The 27,927-nt window shown below is 34.6% G+C and overlaps 2 protein-coding genes across 6 annotated transcripts; one reads left to right on the top strand and one right to left on the bottom strand.

The window, feature by feature from the left end:
• The first annotated feature begins 2,471 nt into the window (after positions 1 to 2,471).
• Positions 2,472 to 5,564, top strand: LOC110600038 (probable inactive receptor kinase RLK902). Its single transcript, XM_021736726.1, has 2 exons — positions 2,472 to 3,981; positions 4,569 to 5,564. Exons 1-2 carry the CDS (start codon positions 2,625 to 2,627, stop codon positions 5,192 to 5,194), a joined length of 1,983 nt encoding a protein of 660 aa, XP_021592418.1. The 5' UTR covers positions 2,472 to 2,624; the 3' UTR covers positions 5,195 to 5,564.
• A 3,082-nt stretch (positions 5,565 to 8,646) lies between these two features.
• LOC110599937 (probable serine/threonine protein kinase IREH1) lies at positions 8,647 to 26,172 on the bottom strand. Of its 5 annotated transcripts, none has more exons than XM_043950283.1 (18): positions 25,109 to 26,166; positions 21,869 to 21,933; positions 21,605 to 21,784; positions 20,134 to 21,513; positions 18,197 to 18,369; positions 17,756 to 17,999; positions 15,928 to 16,020; positions 15,706 to 15,846; positions 14,897 to 14,989; positions 13,319 to 13,520; positions 12,867 to 12,982; positions 10,424 to 10,512; positions 10,075 to 10,126; positions 9,910 to 9,966; positions 9,636 to 9,809; positions 9,468 to 9,545; positions 8,986 to 9,165; positions 8,647 to 8,892 (listed from the first exon to the last, which is right to left on the bottom strand). In XM_043950283.1, the coding sequence occupies exons 1-17, from the start codon at positions 25,809 to 25,811 to the stop codon at positions 9,082 to 9,084; spliced, it is 3,924 nt and encodes a 1,307-aa protein (XP_043806218.1). In that variant the 5' UTR covers positions 25,812 to 26,166; the 3' UTR covers positions 8,647 to 8,892; positions 8,986 to 9,081. The 5 variants fall into 5 exon arrangements, with proteins under 5 accessions (XP_043806218.1, XP_021592262.1, XP_043806219.1 ...); XM_021736570.2 differs by having other exon boundaries at positions 12,897 to 12,982; positions 25,109 to 26,164; XM_043950284.1 differs by lacking the exons at positions 8,647 to 8,892; positions 8,986 to 9,165; positions 9,468 to 9,545; ... (1 more) ...; positions 9,910 to 9,966; positions 10,075 to 10,126 and adding an exon at positions 11,028 to 11,219 and having other exon boundaries at positions 10,487 to 10,977; positions 12,897 to 12,982; positions 25,109 to 26,172.
• Between the last annotated feature and the right edge of the window lie 1,755 nt (positions 26,173 to 27,927).

Below are 27,927 nucleotides of genomic sequence, written 5' to 3'. Positions count from 1 at the left end.
GAGTAAGTCAGAGTAAGCTATGGGGAAAGAAGAGTGAAACATGGGTTGCCGTGTTTTGATGTAATAGTATAGTTAGTGTATGTATAGGAAGAAGCATGTATATGGTAAGTAGCGGGATATAAAGAGATGTTATGTCTGTATGCTTGTATACTTGAGTAGTATAGTAGTGGACATGATGTATATAAAGGATACGATATGCTAATGTATGAAAAGCTAGAGGGTGAGAAGTATAGTATGTCATGTGCTGTTTAGAGTTGTGCTTGACCTTAGAGTTGGTTGATCCCTTGGTTTACATGATCTAGTTTTCATGATGTGAAATGTTTTAATGTTATGAGATTTGAATGGCCCGTGAGGGAAGAAAGAGTTTCAATCCCTTGACCCAAAGCGGACATGGTTTTAAAGCAAGCTTGATGACCCATCTGGTATGAGGTTCTATGTTTTCATGCATAGGTCAAGCTGAGGTAAGGAAAGCAAGTTTAAAGGTTTTTCTGAAACACAAGCTTAAATTTTCAAGAAAAGTTTGATCATGTATGGGATTATACCAGAGGTTTGGCATGTCTAGTGGCTTGCTACGGGTCCCGGCGGCCTTAAGCCGATCTGGATCCTAGCGCCGGTGGCGGTCCGGAGATGCGGGCTGTTACATTCATTATATTTTTTAAAGTTGTGCGTCTCAAAATTTTCTTTAAAAAAATTATCGTGAGTTTCTATCGGACATCGTAAAAAAAATTAAGGGATCTAAATCTGTCGTAAAATTCAAAATTAATTATTTCGTATTAATAAAAAAGGAGTATATGAAGTTTTAGCTAACTCATGCTTGATGGAAATGTTAGATAATATATAGTATCTTCTTTTAAAAGAAAACGGAGAGAAGAAAAATAAAAACTTCATCTAAAGTCTTTAATTCCTATAAAGAATGGTGAGAAATTGTGTCAAAGGCAACCTGAAAACACAATAGAGTGGTTGATTTGACTATACTACCATACAATAGAAATGGTCTTTAGTGTTTCGATTGGTTTCAATAGCATATGTTCTAAGCTATTTTTACTATTCTCATAGCAACTTTTGGTATGCTAAATATCTTAGTGTGGCCTTATGAGAAGTATGACCAATGTACATATTGATCTAGATATAAACTGCTAGTGCAATTCCCTTTCCTTTTTTTTTGTGCATCAATAATGTTGTTGCTTCTAATTTAGATTTCGAAGCGCTCTCCAACTTTATCAATTTCTCCAAAATTTATATATTTTTTCTAGTGCATTCTACATAATATTCAATCTATTATGAGTAATTTAGTTCGTAAAGTTATACAAGTGTATTCTGTTTATATTTTATGTTAATAAAATTTAAAATATATTGAAAAAATAAAATTTTTAATATCCATGCACGAAATCATAAATTTTAAACCCTTTTACCTATAAACATGAGTTTATGGGTTTCCTATCATTAATAGATGATGGTGTGAAATTCTTTCAGTACTCTAGAGGACGGTTACTCCATAGCAATGATCAATATAACAATATAGCATCTTTAAAATTTAAGAGATAAGAGTATTTTTGAGAAAGTTTAACTGCATCTACTGGCCATAGTGAAACAAATTAATGGTGCTATTTTGAAATTGTAGTTTTGCGGAACTAAGTTTTATTGGTGTTTCTAGACTCGTACTCATCATGCATTTCTCGTATGGTAGACTAGAGTTTCCCTTCGGTTAGTATCATTAAACTTAATTGTAATGTAGTTTGGATGAGTTAATTTTTTTCGATTATAATCGCTATGGTTTGGGGTTATTCATTTAGATATGGAGAGGCTCATGCGCTCTTAAAAGAAAATTTTTCTTCATTAAATTTTTTTTTTTAAAATCATTTATATTAAAGATAAAAAATTATTATTTTAAGATATAGGATTTTTTCAATCAACTATATAGGATGGATTAAAAAAAATTAAAATTAAAATTTAATATTAATTATAACTTATCAAATTATATATTTGGTTTTTATTTTTTAAAAACTAACTAAAACGTATTAAATACTTAAACATAGTAAAATGTAAATTTAAAATTACCAATAAATCACTGAGATTGAAATTAGTAATTTTTTAAAAGAATCAAATATATATGATGGATTCTTTTTAAAATTGTGATTAAGTTTCAAATTTAATATTAATTATAGTTTATCAAAATTATATATTTAGTTTGTATATTTTAAAAATTAATTAAAAATCTATATATTTTTTAAAAAAACCTTTCAATTATTTTATTAGATTTTTAAAGAAAGTCATTATTAACCGAAATGTTTTAGATATTGAACATTTAAATATATTTTATAAAATTAAACATTTAATTAATAAATTTTACTATATTATAAAAATTAAATTATAATTTTATCTTAAAGTCATTTTCAAACCAATTTTAGAAAAAAACAAGTAATTAAACATATATATATATATATATATGTATATATATCTGCTACATGGGGAGCATTTTCAGGTCTCTTATACACTTCACTCTTCACTCTCTTCTTCTTTCTTGGTGGAGTTGTTGTCTCTCTCTCAGACAATGCCTCTCTCCTAACCTCAAAAATCTCACCTTTTATACTACCATCTCAACCTCTTCTCTCTAACTCTGCAACATGTTTCTCAAAAATCTTTCCTTTTTCTTTTTCTTTGTCTTAATCTTCTTCCTCCCTTTCTCTAAACCAGATCTCGCCGCCGACCGGGCTGCTCTCATTTCTCTCCGCTCCTCTGTCGGTGGCCGCACCTTGTTCTGGAACATCTCTCACTCCACCCCTTGTTCTTGGCCAGGCGTTTTATGCGAGGGTAATCGTGTTACTGTCCTCCGCCTCCCTGGAGTGGCCCTCTCTGGCCAACTCCCTTCTGGCATTTTCTCTAACCTTACTGAGCTCCGTACACTTAGTCTTCGTCTCAATGCTCTCACTGGTCAGTTGCCTTCAGATCTCGCTGCTTGTACCAAACTCAGGAACCTCTACTTGCAAGGAAATATGTTCTCCGGCGAGATCCCGGAGTTTCTGTTTACTTTACATGATATTGTGCGTCTTAATCTGGGTGAGAACAACTTTACCGGTGTGTTCTCTGTGGGTTTTGGAAATTTTACGAGATTGAGGACTTTGTATCTGGAGAACAACCGGTTATCTGGGTCAATTCCTGATTTGAAGTTGGAGAAGTTGGAGCAATTCAATGTGTCAAATAATTTGTTGAATGGCTCTATACCTGAGAGATTCAAGGCTTTTGACTCTAGTTCTTTTCTGGGTAATTCTCTATGTGGTCAACCTCTTGATTCTTGCGCTACTGCTGCAAATGGTGCTGTGGTGGTGCCTAGTACGCCAACTGACGAAGCTGGCAATGGTGGTAAAAAGAAGAAGCTTTCCGGTGGTGCCATTGCGGGTATTGTGATTGGATCTGTAGTTGGATTCTTTTTGCTTGTCTTGATTTTGATGATTCTTTGCCGGAAAAAGGGTAGCCAGAAGTCAAGATCGATAGACATTGCGTCGATTAAACAGCAAGAACTAGCACTTCCGGGGGAGAAGCCTATTGGGGAAGTGGAGAATGGTAATGTGTACGGGAATGCTAATGGATACTCAGTTGCCGCTGCTGCTGCTGCAGCAATGGTGGGGAATGGAAAAGCAGGAGGTGAAGTGAACGGAGCTGGGGCCAAAAAGTTGGTGTTTTTCGGCAAAGCTTCAAGGGTGTTTGATTTGGAAGACTTATTGAGAGCTTCGGCGGAAGTTCTAGGGAAAGGAACCTTCGGAACTGCTTATAAGGCGGTCTTGGAGCTTGGGACTGTGGTGGCAGTGAAAAGGTTAAAGGATGTGACCATTTCAGAGAGAGAATTCAAGGAGAAGATTGAAATGGTGGGAGCCATGGATCATGAGAATTTGGTCCCCTTGAGAGCTTACTATTTTAGCAGGGATGAGAAGCTTCTTGTTCATGATTACATGCCTATGGGAAGCTTATCTGCCCTTTTGCATGGTGAGTCTTTCTTAGTTTTTGCCTTGTTGTTTCATATAGTTTATTCAGTTTTGAAGATGATTAACTTTTCCCCCTTGTTTGTGCTGCATCTTTCCTAATTGAATCTCTCTGCCCAGATAATGATGGGACTGATTCAGATTTTGTATTCCTTTTGAATTATGTTTAAGGTTTTTGTTCTAAATGTCTTCATTCCTTCACATCCACAAGGAGGCTTCTAAAAATGCCAATGGGTTTGTTCAAATTTGCTTGTTTCTTGCAGAATGGATGTTGCAAATTGAGCACAAGTCATTGTGATTTGTCTTTTCTTGTTTGATATTTTCTTATCCTCAATTATGGGTGAGATCAATTATTCCATTTAGGTGGAATTATGTAGTTGTGTTTTTGCTTTTATATAATTGTCATGGAATTTTAATTGTCTTTTCTGCAACTGGTATTTTTCATATGCTTTGGCTTCTCTAGTTTTGCTCTATTAGATGATAGAAACAGGCTTGAACTTAAAAGAAAAATCTCCAAGGAAGAATGGTGCATTTTGCTACATTAACTTTATTTTCACCATTATTCCTTCTATTGAACTTTTATGATCACAGGAAACAAGGGAGCTGGTAGGACTCCATTGAACTGGGAAATTAGATCTGGTATTGCCCTTGGAGCTGCCCGTGGTATTCAATATCTACACTCTCAAGGTCCGAATGTCTCCCATGGGAACATTAAATCATCCAATATCCTTCTCAATAAATCGTATGAAGCCCGAGTATCTGATTTTGGACTTGCTCACCTTGTTGGTCCTTCCTCTACCCCTAACCGAGTTGGTGGCTACCGAGCGCCAGAGGTGACCGATCCACGCAGAGTTTCCCAGAAAGCTGATGTTTATAGCTTTGGTGTATTGCTATTGGAGCTGCTGACCGGGAAGCCCCCGACTCATGCCCTTTTGAACGAGGAAGGTGTAGACCTTCCTAGATGGGTTCAGTCAATAGTTCGAGAGGAATGGACTTCAGAAGTGTTCGATCTCGAGCTCCTCAGGTACCAAAATGTTGAGGAAGAGATGGTTCAGCTGTTACAACTTGGGATAGACTGTGCAGCCCAGTACCCTGATAATCGTCCATCAATGTCCGAAGTAACTAGTCGAATCGAGGAGCTATGTCGTGCCAGCCTACGAGAAGATCAAGATTTACAGCCAGACGTAGTTGATGCGGATCGTAATTCTTCTCGATGAGTTGGCTGCATTGCTCTTGTCCTTTGATCTGGGGCTCATCTTCTTTAATTAGGAAGCCAACTATGATATTTTTTTAAAAAAATATGTTTTACATTTTTCATTGTAGTAGTTTTCCTTTGTTTTTTTCATTTCATTAATACTTTGAGGAGATACCTGCTGCTCTATTTGTTGTTGTTGGTGGGTTGGTTGTAATTATTACTTTGGCTTTTGCTTTTGATGCAACTTTTTCATCTGTGTAGATGGAGATGTTTTAGTTGCTTTGCATTGTTTCTTCAGGTTCAGGCAACTCATCTGTGATCTGTTGAGCCTTTATTTGTTGCTAAAAGAAGGTGAGACTTGAGTTTATTAGTAGTGGAGTTGTTTTCGGGACTCCTAGAGTCATTTCTAGAACTATGAAATCTTGATTCCAACTTTACATGCATGGGCGATGACGGTCGGATTTTCTCTAATTGGAGATAAGGCCAGATTTGAAAAAAGAATACAGGTTCAAGGTTGATTAGACCCTTTTCAAGGAGAATTAGTCCCATGATGGATATTTATCCACCTGAACGAAGCCCAGGCAAAGGAGAACCATTCATATGACGGGCATCTCTGTCCGGTCAGGAGAGTCAGGCTGGGAATATCTATCCACCTGAACAAGCCTGGTCAGTGACAAGAGGAAAGAGCAGTTCAAGTCACGAATTAAATGGCCGTATGGCGTGGAGAAATTTTGACATACTCGTACGTACGGTCATCTTCACCTTGTAATTTTGTCTGCATGCATGCCGAGAAAATTGGGGTGTATGTACGGATACGGATTTGAATGACAAAGACTTGACACATCGGTATATACGGATACAGATTTGAATGACAGTGACAAGAGGAAAGAAAGCAGTTCAAGTCATCTTACAGTTCTGTCTGCATGTGCGCGGGCGGAGAGAATTAAATGGCCGTCTGGCGTGGAGAAGTTTTGACATACTCGTACATACGGTCATCTTCACCTTGTAGTTTTGTTCGCATGCGTGCCGAGAAAATTAAATGACGCCTGGTGTGAAGAAATGGGTGTATGTACGGATACAGATTTGAATGACAGAGACTTGATACATCCGTATGTACGGATACGGATTTGAATGACAGAGACACAGGTGGCGCTGCAGTAGAAAAGCGGTTAGACTAACGTGACTAGCGGATAAAAGAAAAGTGATGAAGAGAATTTTTTTTTTCTTCATTCTATTATACAAACTCTATTTTTTGAATTTCAAAATTTTATTTTTTGAATTTCAGAATTTCAATGGATAATTTAAAAAATGGTGAAGCGATCCAAAATGCAACCAAGAGGAAGTTGTATATTTTTGAATTTGAAATTCCCAGCCGACGGTACTTGTGTGGATATTTCATGAGTAGGGTTTTTGAATTTTTGAGGAAAGAAAATAGAAAGTGGAATTGTTGTGAGGTTGATTATGAAATTGAAAGGAGGTTTTGTGGAGGTGGACCAATGTGTAGCTGTACAAAGTAGCTGCTTCTGCTCTGATATTGTGGTCCAATGTGGATGGTCATAACTTTCTTGGAACTTGGCATCTAAGATTCTAAGGATTAGGAATTTATTCGTAACATCTGTTTGGAAAAAAATTTTTAAGTTTATTTATATTTATTTATTTAAATAGTTAGTTAATAGTATGTAAATAATTAATACTTTTATTCTTAATTAATGGCTGAATTTACAAACGTTACTAAAAATTTTGATAATTTTGAATTATGCTTATTTACTTTTTGTAATTTTAAAGTCATACTTATTTAATTTTTATGATTTACGTAATAAATGAATAGTTAATACTTTTTTCATGACCCAAATAATATTTTGTTAAAAGACTAGTTATTAATTTCTTTAAATTAATTAAATGTTATTTTTTCAAAAAAATAAAGGAAAATGAAGGAGTACAAAAAAAAATGGAAATATCATTTTCCAATAGGAAATAAGTTCAACTTCACCACATTTAAATTAAATTTAAATATTTTTGTTATTTCTTCGATTCATATTCTTTAAAAAGTGGATCCTGCTCTAATAGTTTTGAATAAATTAAATACATATATTAAAATACGAAGATTTCTTGTTCTACAATAACAAAAGTAATTTTTTATTTTTTTTTTACTTGAAAAATAAAATGTTAAATGCTAGTCTATAAGGATTCAAACTCTCGATACCATGGTTTCTAGCCTTATGCTCTAATCCTGTGTTCTTAGGAGTATTAAAAAAAAACTTTTCTCTTTCCAATCATTCTAAATTAAGAAGATGTGAAGGCTCATCTCTATGTGAGAACAATCCGTTTTGAGGTGAGAAGTGAGAGAAAAGAAATTTCATAATTAGAATTTTAAATAAGATGATTTTTTTTTTTATATTGATAAAGTAATATGAATGAGAGGTGTTAAATTTTTTATCGTTCTGGTATCGAGTTATTTTTTCGCGAGATTTCTTTTACTGTATTTTCAAGACAGTAAAGTTTAATCACCAAATTTGAGATAGATTAGCATAGTTTCTCTATGCCTAAAACTCTGAACCATGAACGAAAAAGGTAGGAGAGAAAAATATATTAGCTAGTGATTATGAGGCCATAAGTTTTAACTGGAGGGGACATCAAAAGCATCTGCACTAATGAAAATAAGTCATTTTAAAGAAAATAATTTTTTAAAAAGGAATTTTGCAAAAGTTTAATTTTATGATCCTTGAAATAAGTTTAAAGTGAGATTAGAAATTTCTAGTAAGACTAAAAATGGAATAAGTAACTTTGTCAATTAACATATTGATGAAATTAAAAGCTAAATAAAAGAAAAAAAATATATATTATAGAAGGAAAGAGTGAAAAAAAAAATACAAATTAAAAAGAATAGTTATTTGTATTTTAAAGAAAAAATAAAGTGACGTCTCATCTATAAGATAGTTATCTCCTTGTCTTTGGTTTCACTTGCTTTTTCCCCAAAAGGCTCTCCCCTCTAATTTTTTTAGAAAGGAATTTTCTGTACACTGTTTCTAAGCTTTTCAGCCTCCTCAGCCATCTCGTCGGCCTTCTGCTGCCCCTCTGGGCAAGAGAAGGCCGACCTTCCCTTCTTAGTTCTTGGGTTTTCACTCTCAGGAGTTGTACATACTTTTATTCTTTTGGGCGTTGTACATACTTATGTTCTTTTGGGCAGTCCTCAGCTTTTGGGAGAGTAATGCTTTTGACTACATTTTTCTCTTTACTTTGTTGTTTCCCTTTGTGATCTATTTACAGATTACTCAATTATTAGACAAAAAAAAAAAAAAAAACACTCAACTTCCTCAGCAACCTCCTCCATAACACACTATAAACGCGTGGTTTAAGCTGATACACACGTACAAGCTCTCAAATCCGGCAGTCTAAAGGCAAATTATCACAAATCCAAGCTACTTAACTTTCAAGATGGAAAAGAAAAAGCAGCTCACACTCACACAACAGAACTGGAAACATAGGGATGTGTTCTCATTGATACGGAGGCAAAAATCAGAGTGAACCCCATTGGTTAAGTTTGTAAAACCAACACTGTGGCATTAACTTATCCTTCACAAACCAAACATCCTCAGCTCAACAAAACAAACTCTTGACAATAAAAATTGGAAACCCCAGTGTGGATCCATTTACCTTTTAATTGTTAAAAGACCACATCCCAAAGCAGCAGTTCCAGTCTTTCCAACTTTCCTTCTATTTCTGCACAAAAAGAGCAACCAAACTAAATTGAATTACCCTCTGCTGAAACTGAAATCAACCAAAAAAAGGAATTCAAATAACTTGGATGCGTACATGTACAGGGTATACAAACAACATCGCCAATCAGGCACCCCATAGATGTCCAAATTGATCCATAATAAAACACACATTTCCAGCTCTTCACGGATGTCATGAATTAGGATTTGTAGATGAATCTTCCTTCCAACCCTTGGACAGAAGATCGTAGTTGATTGATGCAAGCTGGGAGAGATTCTAAAACCACAAGCCAAAAAAAAGAAAGCTGCATTAATATATACATTCAAGGAGAGAACTAATATACCAAACCATAAAATGATAAAGCATTATCATTGACTCAAATCCATTACTCTTCCAAGATTTGTTCATTTTATATTAAGAACCATCATCATAATCAATTAGATCATCATTGAAAGTTATTTTAATACCAATACTATGCATGTGAAGCACTATATTGCACATTAAAGGCCAGATAAAACAATTTTGATTAGAGAAAAACCATGGAGAAATTAACAGTGTATTAGAGGTGAAGAGAATACCTTGAATGAAAAATTACTGAATGAGTAATTGACAGATGAGCCAGACTCAAACTCTGCAAGACCCCCACATTCATCTCCCTGTTTATCATCATGTTCAAAGAGTAAATTTCCACTTACATATATGCGCATAAATTTACTAAGTTTAACCAACTTTTTGGACTACAATACCACTTCATCTTGGCGATTGCTTGGGCAACTACTGCAGCCACTTAAGCTGTCAGCATCGCTGGAATCCTCAAAATCACTGCCTGGATATGTGTTGTCATTTGAGGTATTCCATGAATAGCGACTCGTGAAGTAACTTGTATCAAGTGCACTCTCTGAACTGGGAACAAATGCAGCCTAGAAAGCAATAGGTTCAAATGATGTGGTTACCACAAAACCAATGTGTTTTCAGATTACATTAAGTCATTTATATGACTGATTGTAAAGTCATACACACCTTCTGTCTGGCAAGAGTGTCCCAGTTAATATCTTTAAAGAATACATGCTGCTTCACCTGGATCATAGTTTTGCTTCTATTATTCCAATGGCTAAAATATTACAGAAATCGCATGCCTAAGTGCAAAAAGGTCTAAAGGGAAGTGACAAATGAAACCAGGGTCACCTCAGATGCTCCTCCAGCTCCAAGTCTCAGATGAGGATCTTCTGTTAATAATCTGAAGACTGATGGTATTAGAAACTCTAGAATTAACTATTATCATATTATGTAAGAACCTATCTAGGGTATTAAATTTCATCATGTCATGCCAATTAGGATAGCAATATGTCAATAAATAAACAAAATAGTCCAGATATCAGTTGATTGTGAAAGAATACGTGAGGGATTGCATTTAACAACATCAGTTGGTACCAGTGTCATTATCACATGTAGAGATAAAGCCAATAAGACCGAACACAAACTTCAGGAGCCACAATATTTTAAAATTGCTAGATAAAATTAATGGCTTGCTTACCTATCAATTAGATCCTGTGCTTCAGGGCTCATTTCTTCAGGCACCCGTGGCCAAGGTATCTTACGGTTGAGAATATTATCAAATATAGTCTAGAAGCAAAAGAGAAAATAAGAATGCAGCAATAGAAGAAGAACTAAATTAGAACTCAACATAAATTACCACAAGAAAATTATGGGTGCAAATTACCAAAAATGCCATTAAGGTTTCGCAAAATATATGCTTTCATTCCTTATTCTGTGATAATTTAAGTTAGCGTTATACTGCATATGTTCATCCTTGAGGTACAAGAATGAATTTACAGTCCCTAAATTTAAATTTGACTATTCTTTACTAATAAAATTATGCAAGATAACTGCAGTTTAGTCCTTAAATTGTAATGTTATAAAAAATTTCAGACCCTCAAAACCTAACACATTTTACCAATGCTAGCATAAGTAGTGAAGTCCCTAACTGTGCAGTAGAAATAATAAAGTGTATTGAGCTAAACGTACGTCAATAGGGTTTCTCTAAAAAGTCTAAACTTTTATAAACATCTTACACATATTTACAGAAGTTATAAGAACTTGCCACTCATGAACTAAAAGCTTCCTGTCTGCAGTTGAGGCATACAGCTTTGTTTTATACAGGCATAAGAAAAACAACAAAAAAACAGAAAAAAACTGCATACTGAATCACAAGAATACTATGCACCTGAACTCCTAATTTCAGTTGACTTGATTACTGAAGCGTGACTCATTGTAACTAAAAAAGATGGAAACTGAATTATTGTCAACCATGTATCATGTAATGCAAGAGCCTGCAAGGCCAGTCTGGTAGTAAGAGAGGACCTTGATATAATCCTTAGCTAATAGCAATTCAAAGGAATGTATCCATACAAGACTACTTATGATTTTAAACTAGGGTACCTGGGCCAAGACCAAACATAGCATTTCCATTTGTAAAAAAATTCTGATTACTTTTACTTGTATCACCATAGCCATATATTAAAAATAATTATGAATTAAAACTAAGAAAACAATATTAGGAACAGTTTGCTTCTCTCATCTTCGTTACTGAAACAAAGTGCAGTTCCGGCTAGTGTCAAACCCATTTTCAGATGTCATTGACAAAGGAAATGTGGCAGACATATTATTCAACATGAGATTCAATTCTAACCACAAAACCATCACATCCATTTTCCAATAGCAGTGGTAGGGTCATAAATTATCACAACACAATGCAGCTACGAAGACCGTAAAAAAGGTTGCAACATCAAAAATTTTCTACTGAAAACACACTTCTAATGTCGCTAGTTTATATAAGCACGTGCAACATATGACTTTATACAAAATATTTTTAATTTAAATACAATTGTATTTTTTAAAATTTATTAATTAAATAACAAAGTATTTGTGTAAGTTTCATAATTATCTATTATTAAATGAGAATATGAGATATTATAAAAATTGTTAAAATATAAGTTGGTTATAAGATGAACAAAAAAACAAAAAGACATACCAAATTTAATTTATAAATCAGAACAATTCACTTATACTATAAACGGAAAACTTAATTAGGATTACTATATTAAAATAATTAAAATACCTAAACTATTGTCGGCTAATTTTGACTAAAAATCAAAATAAGCAATTGCAAGTTAACATGTATGGTGCAAATTGAAGTTCTATTGATTTAGTATAACTATTATTTATAGAGTTACTATTCATAGATTGATAGAAATATGAAAGCATATTCTCCAAAGCAAAATTCTTTTCATGGTATTGCAATTTGCACAGCCATGTTTACATATACAATAAGATTTAGGTTTATTGTAAATTTATTTTTACAATTTAATATAAATAACAAATAGTTTTTTCGTGAAAATAAATAACAAATAGTTCAACAGTTGTAGTTTCAGAGCTATATTAAGGGTATTTCTGTCCATTCATAAGTTCGCCCTTTTATTCATACTTGTGCATATATTATGGATAGATAGAACAACAGTTTTCCACTGAATAATAAGCATGTCGACATACATGGTAGGCTGAACAATATTGGATAGCCCACCAAGCATACAATTAGAAAACAAACTTTACCACTACATTTAATTATTTACAATACTTACATTTCTCTCTCAAGTTATTATGAAAGAAGCCAACTTAAACATATTTAGACCAGTACACACTGAATAGAGAAAAAAATGTTGACTAGGAGAAGAATCATGTTAAATTAATCATCTAACTTTCCCACCCAACATGACAATAGAAACTAAGACCTCAACTTTTCATTCCCAGGTCCTAAGCAAAATGATCTCTATTCCAGTATTCAGACTTCAGAGAAAAGAAATATTGAAGAAACCTTAACAGAAATAAACTATGCAAGAATAGCAAGACCAGAGAGAAAAAGATCAACACCTGGAAAAACCACAATCACCAGAAAGCAAACCCAATAAAGTGCAACTCACAACTAGATTAATCAGAAGCAAGAGGTGGACCTGTGGATGCTCTGCATTAAATGGTGGGATACCAACAATCAGCTCAAATAGAATGACACCCACTGACCACCAATCTGCAGTTGTGCCTGAGAAAATTATACAGTGAAGTCAATTTTCCAGTACTTCAATGGGATAAGCAAAGGGGATAGAAGAGGGAATAGTGAGCAAAAAAAAGCTTTGGTCATCACTCATCAGTGGTGGTTACTATTGGTTTGAAATTGAAACAACTTGATTTCTGAACATCTTAAACCAAACAAGACTAGAAGTACACCTATTTTACCAATAATTAATTTCCCACTCGGTCAAGCCTCCATGCAACAAAACCAGAGTTCATACACTATCTAATGTCAGACTTCCAATTTTCCAAACAAGAAAGATAAAGACAATCACAGCACCTTAAACTAAAAAAAGGCTATACGAACCATGTCCTGTTCCCAAAAGTATCTCAGGCGCCAAATAATCTGGTGTACCCACAGCAGAACGTTTCTTCCGTCTTTCCTGCTGATGCTCAGAAGTGGATAGTTGTGGTTCATCATCCCCAAGCATAGAGGTCCCACTAACTGCTGGACCAGACAGATCAGTGCTGTTGATGAGACCAACCTTGGAAAGACCAAAGTCCGTCAGCTGTTCAGAAAGAATGTGAACCTGCATCAGTTCTCCAAGGATACCTTGATTCTTGATAAAGCTAGAAGGATGTCAAGGCAAATAATTTTTCCCTATCATTTAATTTTTACCTTCTGTTCCTCCAGATACTCAAGAGAGAGGTTAAGAATTCCTTAAACCTTTCAAAAGCATGTGAAAGGAATTCATTTTTAAGTGTTACTATTCGTACTCCCATCAGGCCATCTGAAAAATTGCACATTACTTTTTCCTATGCTAGAATGACTATGAGTCATAACCTTGGTTGCATAATATAATAGCCAGGCCCAAGAGTGGATAAAAGAGGAGAATTGTAGAAGGTGATACCTAGTGTGTGGCCATCCACATAATGTGATCCCAAATAAACAATAATGCTAATGCCTTCCCCATGAGTGGCATGCTATAAATATAGCCCTAAACTTAGGTAAATGGAGAAAAATTATCTCTGTAGACAGTTATAACTAGATAAGGATAGAGAATTAGTTGAACAGAGTTAACTATAAATGTGATCACTTGAATGCATAATTTTAGGCCTCATTTATCTTTTATAACGCCCTCTTCCCTCTCCTTTGAGCAGTTACTAAGCCCACTCAGCTTAACTTCATATTCTCTGATACAAGGAATGTCAAGTTCACATAAGTTAAGCTTCAACATAACCTTCTACATATCATGGCGGAAGCCTGCATAGCAACTTACCTTACATTTAAAAGTCAGCTTCTACGGAGAGGAATATTGAGTTAGGGTTCCTAATCCTAATAGTATTAGGAACACATACTTTTTATATAGGCCTATATATTTGATAGATTTTTTTTATGAGTGACAATAGCCTTGAGCTAATAAAATTTGAGAATTTGTTGTTTACCGCTATGTTCAAGTTTATTCCCCTAGTTTTACATCAATTAAGTATCAATGCTTTGTTCTACATCAACTATTGACAAACATGCAAACAAAAACATATAGGTGGGACAACAACTAGATTATGTTGCGAAGTTAAACTCTAGTAACCCTAATAAATTTACTATTCACAGATTATAGCTGCAATTCTTGTGATCTTTGTCTGGAATAAACTAAAACACACATCATTCTCTCTTTCTCAAGCTTCTGGAAAATTGCCAAAAAAAGTATTCTAATAGTAGCTAATATAAGAAGCTCTGGAACTATGTTTAGAAGAGCTTCCATAATATACTACATCGCACCTGGATAACTAAAGTTTCAGCACAAAGACACAATGGAATAGTGAGGAATTAAGCAGTTAATGATAATTGTAGTCCCTATTTAGAACAATTCTATTGTCATTAAAATGAGAAACTACTATTATTCATAGAAAAACTAAAATTAGCAGAAGTAGAATATGCAGTTACCTTGATATGACCATCATGTGCTATCAACAGATTATCAGGCTTCAAGTCACGGTGAACCACACGGAGGGAATGTAGATATTCCAAAGCAAGCACCTTAAAAGAAATTAAAGTCAAATTCACACTCTGCACCATAATTCAAGAAGTTTAAATCAATGGGAAAATAATGCAAGAAGTTTTAATTCGATGGGAAAATTTCCACAACTATGCTTACTAAATCCACAATCACATTATGTGATTGGGCCAGAATACAAACTTCCTTTTTCATGTTCTTCCTTTCTCCCTCCTCTATTTCTCTAATTCAGATGGCCCTCCTCTCTACCCCTATTTTTTTTCTATTCGTTCAATTTTAATGGCCTTCTAAAACCACCAACAGTATGTTAATAATGAACTGAAAAGTTTAAACTTTGGCTATTACTGTGTCGGTCTTTAGTTGCTTAACACTTTTTTTTTCTTCCGATATTTTGTGATTTTCTTGGCCAGTTTTTTGAACATCAACCTTCTAATATGCATAATAAATGGAAGCAGAACTTTTTCTTATCAGCATTGATATTGATCCAGCTAGCTAACTAGGAAAAGATCTAAAAAACTGCTCTTCAAATATGGTGGGAGTTGGGACTTGATTTGGCCTATGAGAGAGAGAGAGAGAGAGAGAGAGAGAGGAATGAGAAAAATGAATGGCCACAAGACAAAGACAATTGGACGAGTCATTTCATTCTAACTGTTGTTATGAGGTTGGGCATTAGTCATTTAAATTGTGGAAATAGCTTTATCTTTTTCTACATTTGCATAAAGGTCAATGAGAAACTTACCACTTCTGCAATGTATATGCGGGCAACATCTTCATCTAAGCAGCCCAAATTTCTCAACAAAGAATAAAGATCTCCTCCATTCAAATACTCCATTACAAGATACAAATTCTCGCGGCAAGTAAATGAATAAAAGAATCGAACCTGACAAGTTCACATTAATGTTAGAATGGATAAGTAGATCTTAAAGCACGTCCAAATCCTATGCAAGCTAGACCTGCTCACCACAAAAGGATTGCGAACTGAAATTAAGATATCTCGTTCTGCAAGTATACTTTCAACAGCATTCTTACGGATCATGTCTGCCTTTTTAAGAACCTGTAACAAATGCAGAATTATACAATCCAGTTATGTTATTTTCCTCCAACAGCCAACGAGTGTGTGCGAGTTTTGGGGGGCAGGTGGGGGAGCACAAAAGAGTCATATACTCATCCAGATTAAATTAGATATCAAATATGCCTTCCTATTCTTCTCTGGATTTGCCAGTGATATTTAATTGTTATAATTACTGCTGTCACTTCGGTTTAACAGCAATCTAGTTCTTTTATTGTACTTTGACAACACTCTTGATTTAATTGATCTACATTCATGGTTGTTGTTATGGTTGTTGTTAGATTTTTTGACAACTTAGATTGATTTAACAGCAATCCAGTTCTTTTACTGTACTTTGACAACTTAGATTTTTTGCAGGTGAAACAGCAGTTTCAAGTATACACAGACAAAATTCACATGGTTGTTGTTATGGTTGTCCTAGACTGAGTTGTGTATTGTCTTTAAATTTGCATGTTGAAGGCAACTTTGCACAGCGTGTAAGTTCATTTTCTTTTTCTTGTTCTCTTCTGCCATTATATGCTGTATGCACAGCTGCGCACCTTTTCCTCCCATTTCTCTTTTACTCTGCTGCTAGCAAACAAAAGCCACAAAATATTATCCTTTTAATGCGTCGCCATTACTTATCCTAAATATCAGTATATATCTTTCCTGCTGCTTAATCCGATCAAATCAAACCCAAACCCTAACAATTTGCTGCCACCATAAGCTAATTCTTACTCTTATTCCTACACACCTTCTGTTCCTAATGTTCAAACCCTAAATTTCTCTAATAGTCTGGGCCCCTGGCCCAGCATAAAAGCACAAGTCGAGTTACTAAACAAATTTCCCATTTATTCCACCATCAAACACAAATCAGACATCTTTAAGCAATTACCCCGTTTAAATTGATTCATACTTGCTTTGAGCAGCAGAGAACAATTAAGATGTTGTCAAACTCATGTTGAAACCTTGTCCAGCTATGGCCAACCAATTTCATTCCCATCAGTAGCGGATCGTCGGGTCCAGAAAAATTATGTTGCAAATCCAAATAAACATTTCATTTGATTTTTCTTTGTTAGAAGATAAATATTTTAGAAACTCTATAAACTAAACTTAAGCCAATCTAATTAATATTTTCATTTCAATTTAAAAAGAGAACAAACTAGTCAGATAAAAAAAAACTACATAAATAAGCAACTTAATTTTAATTTTCATCAAAACAAGGGCTCAATAATTAAATTTATGAGGGGTCAATTTACACACACACACACACACAAAGAATCTTATCATAAAAAGAGTGGTCAATTGACCCCTTGTTTTATACACATTCACTACCGATCCAATCCCAAAAATATTATTAGACTGTTCAATTACTTTAATTCCTATAGGTGATGCAAACTGCCCAACAGATAAAGTAGAAATAAAGTTTTAGCATGAGGAAGGATGAGATACTCTTTTAGTGGAACATGTATTTCAAGCCAGTCCGTCAGTGCCTAATGAATTATCCATTTCTGGCATCTAGGTAAGAAGAAAAGATTTCTATATTTCAATGTCAAAAAGTATTAGATTTCTAGTATGCTGCCCTCACTTTATGTTTTCTAGAGCCTTTGTCTTAATTATTCATGGAATTACACATGTACTTACAGAATAATCCAAATCAATGTTGACAATTCAGAGGAGGAACATGCAATCATACTAATGTAAGAATAGGCTGGTTCCAAGAACCGACAAACCTAGGTACCTTTATGGCAAATAGATCTCCTGTTGTTCTCTTTTTAGCCAAGAAAACCCGTCCAAATGCCCCACGACTAATTGGTTTTATTATCTCAAAATCATCTATTGAGGTGCGGTCCCTAGAATGTATAGGGCTTGTTCTCAAGCTCCGAACCACATCATCTTCCAAGGGAGCATCTTCATCAATTACAGTACTTGTTATATCAACCCTTTCATCTTCCACAAGTTCACAAAGCTGCAAATACTTTTCCCTGAAAAATCAGATCTCATAATAAATCAGGTTTGGGAAATTTAACAACTTTAATCAGGTGCGGTAGGTCAATGAAATTTACATAAGAATGCTTAATTAATTAGAATTGCAAGCTAAATATAAAATGCCAAGTGCATAAGACATGCTCCACTAATTTAACCATTAAATTTTCCTAAAATATCAAAAAATATTGCCCACCTGATAAGCTTTTCAATGCGTGTTCCGAAAGTCTCAACAGTAAGTGCATCAAATTTTCTGCGGTCGATGACAACCCTCAAGTCTTCAAGACAAGTAAGCAAGTAAGGCATCGAACGGTCATCATCTAAAGGTGTATTTGCTACACATCTAGCAATATCAGCAAGTTCATTCATCTGCATCATAAAATCAGGAACTTAAGCAACAAAAATTATTCAGTGTCATCATTAGCACCAGAAAGAAGCCATGTCAAGACTACAAAGATCCATCTCCCTTTCAATCCTCAACTTGCTGCAAGATTTCATGCTCCTTCTACAACCATAGGATAACCAAGGAGTCAAACTCACCGACTACCATCTTTAATCATGCCAAAAAGGTTCCTCCAACATTCTCTTTCAGATTCCTTAAATTTAGGCTCCATTTGTTTTGTAGATTTTTTTTCCGAAACTTGGTATAATGAAGTCACTATTACGACCATAAGGGAATCAATTTCCAGACTGTTAAAAACTTGCTAAAAAGGAAGGCACTTGGGAGTTGGGAGTTGGGACTTGAGACAAAATCACTTATACGTACCCATTAGTCTACTGACTACCATCATTAGACATCCTTGACCATCAAAACACCACCAGTGAGCGGTAGCACACCTCATTTGGTTTCCAAGAGTTTCACTCGCACACTGAGAATAAGCTTAGACTCAATCAAGCTCAAAAATCAGGTTCAGTTAGTAGGTGCTTCCATGATGTTCTAATGCTTATAGTGAGTGAGTTATATGTAAGTTATTTCCCTTGGCATTTCAGTTAGCTATTTTCTTTCCTTTAGTTGTACAAGGATGTTCCTCCATGTTTACTTTTGTTTCTGGCTTTTCAAGAGGTGGTTATCCTTCCATCTTCTTTATTTTTTTTTTTAATGAATGAAGGAAGAAATTAGCATTTTATAACAAGTCTTTGATTACTGTAAACTCAAGAGAGGTTCAGGTTCTTTCTCACAAACCTGTAAACATAGGCCAAAAACAGTAACAAAAAAAAAAGGAAAGAAAGAAACCTTTCTCTAGCATACGCACTAGCACTACCCCAAACCCTTATTCCATAGATCCATGAGTACATCCATAACTAAAGATCCAAACATTGTAATTACTAAGGATATCCACAACATCAAAGTTTTTCATGTAACATTTTCTCGCATCCAATAATAAAAAGAAAATAAGTTCTTTAAGGTGCAAGAATTTTGATAAACTTATATTTTCAAAATGAATTACTGTTCTTCATAGTTCTCCAAATGCTAAAAGATACATCAACAATAGAAAATGTTAAATTTGGACCAGGCCTAACTCACCCCAAAAGCTAGCTCTAGAGGGAGGAGTGCTCATTGCCCATATAAGGGGCATATTATCCCTTTCCACAACCGATGTGGGATTCAACACACCCCTCACGCTCAGAATTTTACTGGTGCGTGATGTATTTATGGGAGGCCCAACATCGGATGGGAGACTCTGATACCATGTTAAATTTGGGTCAGACCTAACTCACCCCAAAAGCTAACTCACTCCAAAAGCTAGCTCTAGAGGGAGGAGTGCCCATGGCCCATACAAGGGGCACATTACCCCTTTCCACAACCGATGTAGGATTCACCAGAAAATAAATTATTTTCTTCAAACATGTTTTCCTTAAAAATATTTAAAACAAACAAAAATTACTTCTGCAAAATAAACAGCCTTATTGACTATTGAATCTCTTCTATTTTTCCCATCCCTGAACCACTTCTACTACCAAATCACCATAAGTAAATTTTTATGCTGAAGAGTAGACTATAATAAACATTGATGGCTGCAGAACAAATTGTATACGGAAATAAATTTAAGTACCTTGTTAGATAGTAGATTTTGGCAAAGATTGTTGTTTGTGTATCAATAAAAAGAAGAGAAATATTAAACTGGAAAATACCTGTGGAATGTCATCATTCTCAGAAAAAGCACCTTTCCCTGCCAGGAGCAAGTCTATTGGACTGGTCCTTGGTGTCAATAATGGAGACCTCGGGGTCATACTCCCTGCTGAAGAAGTGGCCATTCCTTGATCAGATTTTGGACCAAAGCGGGTTTTACATGACATTGAAGGTAAACCTTTCAGGTCATCCATAAAAATACAATTATCCGCTTCAGGGAAACAGTCCAGCATATCCTCTGAACCTCTCCTGGACCAATCACTGAGTTTCGGAGAGAGAACATCGGACTCTTCAGTCACACTAGAATTTGATACTTTAGCAACATCTGGGCTTCCTACTGCATGCTGGATATCCTTTTGAGCAAAGGACTCTATCATCTTCTCAAGAGTGTCAGCAATTCCAACAAGACGTTCATTCACACTTAGACCATTCTGATCACAGCGATCAGCAATTGCACAAATTCTTGAATGGTCTTCAACATTTGAAGTTGGAACCTCCTCCTCACAAATACGACAAATTATTGAACTCTCATCAGACACATTCTGTTGATCACCCCAATAACCCCAAGAAACTTTGTGTTGGTGCTTCGTAGAATTTTCATGAGACTCTTTAGCTGTAGGAAGTTCTGAAAGTTTACTGGCAATTAGATCTGCATCAGAAACTGCTTTCCTATTGTTTGACATTTTCAAAGGTTCAACCTTGCTATCATTGAGTTCCTTTGAAGGAGGAACTTCTTTCATGTTTTTTGCTGAAGGAGATGGTAGTTTCTTCCAAGAAGCCATCCGATCCCGGCCCCCAGGAGAATCCATGTTCTTCAAAGTTCCCTCAGCAGCAGGGAGTGAACTCCCGTGCGGTTGAACCTGGTCTCTGTTCCAATCCAAGCCATGCTGCTCTTGACTATAAGATTTCCTCACTGATACTGCCTTGGATGGCTTAGCAGCACTAGAACTTTTCCCTTCCCTTCCAATTCCTTGAGGAATACGTTTGTCATCAGAATGCAGAAGCCTGGACTGGCGAAGCTGAAAAACATTTTCATCCTCAGCCAGCCCACTTTCTTTGTGAAATTGCAATAACCTGGTGCACCTTGTAAGAATGAAAAGCATTCGGGTATGAAGCTGCTTGAGCATTCCTGGAGGAAGTTCTTGGCGCCTATCATCCAATTCTTGGACTATGCCTTCACACTGAAGCCAGAACTCACCAGGTGACGTCATCGCACAACTACGAGCTAAAACCAGCAAGTCCTCAATGGTTTCCTGCCATTCAGGATGACTTTCTGCATTTTTTTCAAGGACTCCAACCAGATCTGCTGCAAAAATAGCTAAATCGGAATTCACTTCTTCCTTGGCTTTGTCAAATTTTGCCCGTATCACAACCAAGATTTCCTACATAAACCAGAACATGGACTCAGAAGGTGAGAAATTTCTTTGTGAACAATTTATTATCTGGTGGGATATAATGGAAATGGTTACTTACTTCCAAGTTGTTTAGCCCTCGAGGCTTCCAAAATGGGAAAGGCCGCACACCTTTTGAATTTAATTCATGGGAGAAACTTTTGATATCAGCAGGAAACCTCTTCCTAGGTGCACTTGTTACTCGAAGTATAGCTTGAAAACGGGGAGATTCAGACTCCTTTGGGTTTTCACAGTCATAAGTCTAGAAAAGCAAATAGAATGAATTATTCAAGTTAAAGAGAAGTGAATTTAGTAAGTGCATCAAAAAAAAATCTTTCACTGATACCTCTGGTGTAAAAACATCTGAACTTCTTAGGCCTCCAGAGCGACCCCATGATGATTCACATTGACCTGTCAAGTTAGTTCATTACATTAGAGGAGTGTTTCTAAATTAACTAACAATCATATTTTAGATACCATACTAGTTAGCTAACTAGGCCAACTAGTATGGTGTTTTAGATAACTAAGCTAACAAGTATGGTATTTTGGATACTAAGCTAACAAGTATGGTATTTTGGATACAGTATTTGCCAAACACCCCTTCTTTGCAAGGGCGGACTGAGGATTTTTTTTTTTTTTTTTTTTTGAGTCATGACAAAGGATAATTTGTTGGAATTGCATATAAAGTGCATCTGCATGCATACAGCATTATTCACTTTTGCACACTAATCTGGTTTTGGATATCATATAGCACTCACACCAAGCTATCAAGTATATCCACTAGACTAGAAGATCCTAGCAATAGTAAAATCAGTACCATGACAAGTCCTACTCCAAAAAAGAGGGGCAGGAGAGAAAAAAGATCTCATTAACAAGAAGCCTAGAGACCATAACATTTATCCATAATGGAACATGTAGTCCCACAAGGAAGCCATGTTCATATATAACACTAGTAATTTGCCATATCAAAGAAGACTGATTTTATGATCCATTAGTGAAGGAATATTTGAGCAATTCAACACGTGAACATAATATTTGCACCCTTCTGCATCCTAGTTTTCAAGAATTAACCTTAACATTATACACAAATACGAACATACAAAGTAAATAAATTAATACATGTATACCCATAAATGTACAGAATCCTATATGCTTTAAATACAGGGATAATTATAAAAATCCATTCTGTGGTTTAATGCTTTTTCAAGCAGGGTCATGTACTTTAATTTATAACAAAAAGGCTCTTGTACTTTCACATTGTTAGCAAAGTAAGCCTTTCCTCTAACACCGTTAAATATTGTTGATACATTAAAATTTACTCATTGATATTAGTGAAACCTACATTCAGTCCCTATACTTTTAAATTTAATCTTTAAAGTTTTGTTTGATTAATAAAATAATCCCTTAATTTAAACTTTATATTTTTAAGTAAAATTAATCCCCATATTTTTATAAATTGGTCCTTAAATATTATAATATACTGATAAATCTTTATATTTATAAATCAATCTCTCTATTTGTGAAATTTTAATATCTTATATGTAAAAAATAACAAAATAAAAATTTGTCATTCCTTTTTGCCTTATTAAATCTAAAAAAATAAATCACTGAGAAAGGATTTGATAGAAAATAATTATCCCGGCTTAAATCTAGACATATATTGAGCCAAGATTCTTGATTTAATTTTTATTTTATTATTTGATTGCCAAATAAAAGGTATTAAAATTTAATCAACATGGAAAATTAGTTTGTAAAAAAATAAGTATTTATTATAAGCAATTATAAGATTTAGGGACCAATTTGTAAAAATATAGGAATGAATTATAACTAAAGAATTATTTTATTCATAAAACAAACTTTACAACAAAATTGAGAAATAAATAGACCAATTTTAAGAATTAAAATGTAATTTATTGTAATTAAACATTATTTTTAATTGATTTTTAAATGCCACATCAGCATGTATTAAAGATATTAGGAAAAAGCCCCATTTTGCTAACAGAGTGAAACTACATGATTTTTTTTTACAAATGAAATCATAGGACCTACTTGAAAAGAGTGTCAAATCACAGGACAGTTTTTTGCAATTACCCCTTAAATATTTTATGCTTCACAACCTAGTTGTCAAATCAGATGCAAAATAAGAACAGCAATGTACACTAAAAACTAAAAAATACAAGGATCACTACTTTCATAACGTAAATTAATTTTGCAATCAAGAACTGCATAGTGCATGCCCCAAAAACAGAAGAAAATACTAAAATTCAACCTAAAAGCTTAAATATCCTCATTTACAAGCCTTAGCTTTTACATCAAGTGGTTCTCTAATGAATAGGATGTCGAAAAAGAATGAAACTTGCCCAAAAAGACAAAACTCTGCAGAATATAGTGATGCATATTATGCTTTGATCCATAATCATTCCAGAAAATAACCATTGCAATCTTTCTTCCTTTAACTCCCAGTACTGTTATGTTACCATACAAATGATCACAATAAACTCACCTGATATGGTATTTATTTATTTATTAAAAATAAAAGGATAACTTAACAAACTCAAATAATAACAGGAAAAAATTAATAGTGAGCACAGATAATCAAGAGAATACAGAATCCACAATCCTCAATTTTGTATCCAATTATCAAATGCATAACCCATATCCAATTATCAAATGCTCAACCCATTTAGTTTATCTACAATGACCAAATGCTCAAAATTATTCCCAACTCTCCAACCATAGATTAACATGAACAACAGTGCCCTTCAAGCTATTCAGCTGCCCCTGCTCAGCACCAGCCTCCAACTTCCCAAAAGCTTAATGATTTAGGCATTACCTATTTTGAAAACTATATTAAGCAAAGAACAATGAGCACAATTCCGCAGCAACCTGGCAGTATGATCAACTGTTCAGATCATACTGAACTAATTAGTATGACTGCTTCCAATCAAACTCAAATACCAAATGCGTCTTATTAATATCAAACAGAGTTCATTCATAGAACTGGTCACAAAGAACTAGCAGCTTGGTTCAAGCCTTCCCATGATGACTAGATAAAAAAGCAAAGCACCAGACTTCAACACATACAGACCTTTTATTGATCTTTCAGATATAACTGATTGCAACTCACCCAAAAATTCTATGTTTCAAATCACCTAAATTCTAGTCTTTGAGGGCATAAATGCTAACCTTAAATAGGAAAATGGAAATGGTAATTGTTTCCAGAAATTCGATTTCCCAAGGGTTAACAAATTCACCAACTATCAACTTTCATTGTTTTGAATGACAGTATTGCAAAACCAGCATTAGTCACACCCTTAAGCATAAGCCCAGATCACAAATTACAATCTTCACTCCTCCATTTCAAGTAAAAGCAATTTGATTACAGAAGCAATCATATCCTACGTTCATTAAACCATCACTACTTAAAACCTACATAAGTGTCAGTGATAAACAATTTTCCCAATCAATGACGGCTACTAAGTGTGTAAAACAAGTAAATGCACGTGCTTTCGATCTAAAAAACATATTATTACAACCATAAACCGAGCGATACCAAATCCGTAAATTAATTAAATGGCAACTTTACCAGCCTCCGTCGATGATTCCCCATTCTGCAACCGCGACCTTGTCTGCAAATTTGAACTTACCTCTCCAGACTGTCCACTTCCAGGAGACATCATGCTATCCCAATTGTGATCGTTATCACCAACACCACTCCCCTGAAATCCCATCATCCTACTCTGTCCCGCTATCTCCTTCTTCTTCCCTGACCCGGAACTTGAACTCGATCCTCCACCAACACCCCCACCAGGCTTGGATAAGTTACTGGAGCCCAGCACCCCAGACCCCTTATCCCCTCTAAAACTGAAAAAACTCTCTTGCGGCAACGGCCCCGATCTCGTCTTTATCTTGTTCAACCCTAATGAAGAGGCCAATATAGGAGACACTGAAGCGGCGGCGTTCTTCCCATCTGGCGCCGTCGCAGCTGCAGGCTTCTTAGTGCCAGAACTGGACAAACCCAGTCTCCCCGGCGATTGAGCAGCAGTCTCCTTACCCTTGACAGAGTCCTTCTTCTTGACTCCATCCTTGACTTGCGTTTGTCTACAAGCTGCAGCAGCAAAAACAGTATTATGGGCAGTGGGACTTTCATCCTTAGATGAAGATTTGGGCTTTTTCTTGTCGGATCGGATCGGGGAATTGGAGCCAATGGATCGAGGGCTGTTGGATCCATCTGGACTAGAAGCATCAGATTTCTTAGAAGAGAAGAAGAGTTTGTTCTTGAAGACCATTAGTATAAGTGTTTTATCTCCTCAATCTTTTCTTATACAAAAATTAAGTCTAGGGTTTGATTGATTAATGGGTTTTGGTTTAATCTTCTTCTTCTGCTTCTGCTTCTGCAGCCCTAGCATAGATGAAGCAGGGCTAGGGCTGCTAAAAGAGAAACATTATAAAGGGTATGGATTTGTAGAGAGAGAAAGTGATGAGAGTAGATGTTGATGTGGAAATGTTAGAGAGAGAGAGAAATGGGGTTGAAATTGAAGCAAAAGCAGATGCAAGAAAAGAAAATATGAGAGGAGACTGAAGTGGAGAAGTGATTAAAGGAAGGAAAGAAGAGAGAAAATGAGGGATGTGGAAAGCGAGCAGCCTTTAAATAACTGTTTTTTCTTTTCTTTTTCTGTGCTCCGCGTTGAATGGTGAAAAAGGAGAAACCAACTCTAACCTTAATTACCAAACCAATACTCTAACCAAAACCAGAATAGATCATTGTGTCTCGGTGAAAATGCCCCTTCCCTGATGTTCCCATCTGGTTTGGTTGGAAACCGTCAGTTTGTACGCGGTTCGATTCTAAGCCGTTCTAGTTTAAAGCGATTTTTGATCTTGGTTCAAATTCTTTTAAACTATAATAATATTAATATTTATACATAGAAAAAAAAATTTTAGAAAGCTAAATTAACCAATATAAATTTAGAAAAAAAAAAACTAAATTTCACTCTCTTGCACTCTCTCAAATTAACATATACTATCCCTACCTATCAACAAGAACGATTATGTCATCTCAACAGTAGAAAAAAATTCACTTTTCTTTTCTTCCTCTAGTGCAATTTCTTGATAACAGGACTAAAACATAAATCAAGCATATCTTAAGTAGGATCCCTTGTACGAGTTGATATCAATGAAACTTTATTCACTCATCAAATTCACTATTAAAGCATAAAAAAAAAAAAAGTTCACAATTAAACAAAGGTAAATTTTATACAATTTTACAAAAATAATATTAATCAAATTCATTTGATCCAAACCAAGAGAAATAGTGAAATCACCTCGTTACCGTAATAAATAACTTTTTTCACGATTTTTCTAAAGTTAACATTTTTTCATTTTTTGTGATCGTTTTGGTTCCAATTGAATGAGTTAACTAATTCATAAGTAAATTTGGGCTTTCTTCTTTGAGCTATATGGTGGTTGTCCTATTTTTCATCTTCATCAATATTGTCAATGGCACTTTCTTCTTTGAGCTATATGGTGGTTGTCTTATTTTTCATCTTCATCAATATTGTCAATGGCATTTCGCACTTGTATCAATTTAGTTAAAAGATCCATCTAACTAATTCATCAATGGCTTTCTTCTTCGAGCTATATAGTGGTTGTTTTATTTTTCATCTTCATTAATATTGTCAATGGTATTACGTATTTGTATCAACTTAGTTAAAAGATCTAGTTGACCAAGCATTTAAAATGCTCAATAAAATCTTTCAGCTAGAGTTTAATTATCATCTGGATAATGTTACTTTGATTTTTTTTCTTAGTCAATGAAAAAAGAATATTTACGAAAGACTGATACCTAATAATAAATTATTGAATTAGTATTTTTTTTATTTAATTTGGATAACTGACTATATTATGCAGTAATTGTGTAAGCTTTGGTATTGAAAAAGATGAAAGATGATATGTATGAGTGGTTGAGAGTGATGGATAGAAAGGAGTGATGATTTCCATAGTTTTATATTTTATTATATATTTTTGCAGTGAGTTGTAGATACAAAAATATAAGGAAAAAGATTTGGAGTTTATAGTAATAAGGAGATTGGGGCATATTTAAGTCATTTTCATTAATTTATTTTTTGTAATAATAGCCACATAAGCAAAATTTTAAAAATTAGGTATAGCCGGTTAAAAGGACTTATATGTTAACTAAATTAAAGTTAGAGCGAGTTTTATACTACAAATTAAAGTTTGATGACATATTATTATAACATTTTTAGTTCAGGAATAATTGATGAAATTTACCCGATTAATATGATTAAAACAAAAAATTTTATATTGAAATTCCCAATATAAATTTTCCTAGGTAGAATATTACACTTGTTAAAGTTATATAATTATTTATTACTGATTTTACAAAGG

This window comes from Manihot esculenta, chromosome 14 (assembly GCF_001659605.2).
Source record: "Manihot esculenta cultivar AM560-2 chromosome 14, M.esculenta_v8, whole genome shotgun sequence".
NCBI classification, from domain to species: Eukaryota; Viridiplantae; Streptophyta; class Magnoliopsida; order Malpighiales; family Euphorbiaceae; genus Manihot; species Manihot esculenta.
Note: the sequence above shows the minus strand (reverse complement) of the source record. Positions and strands in the feature narration are given on the sequence as shown.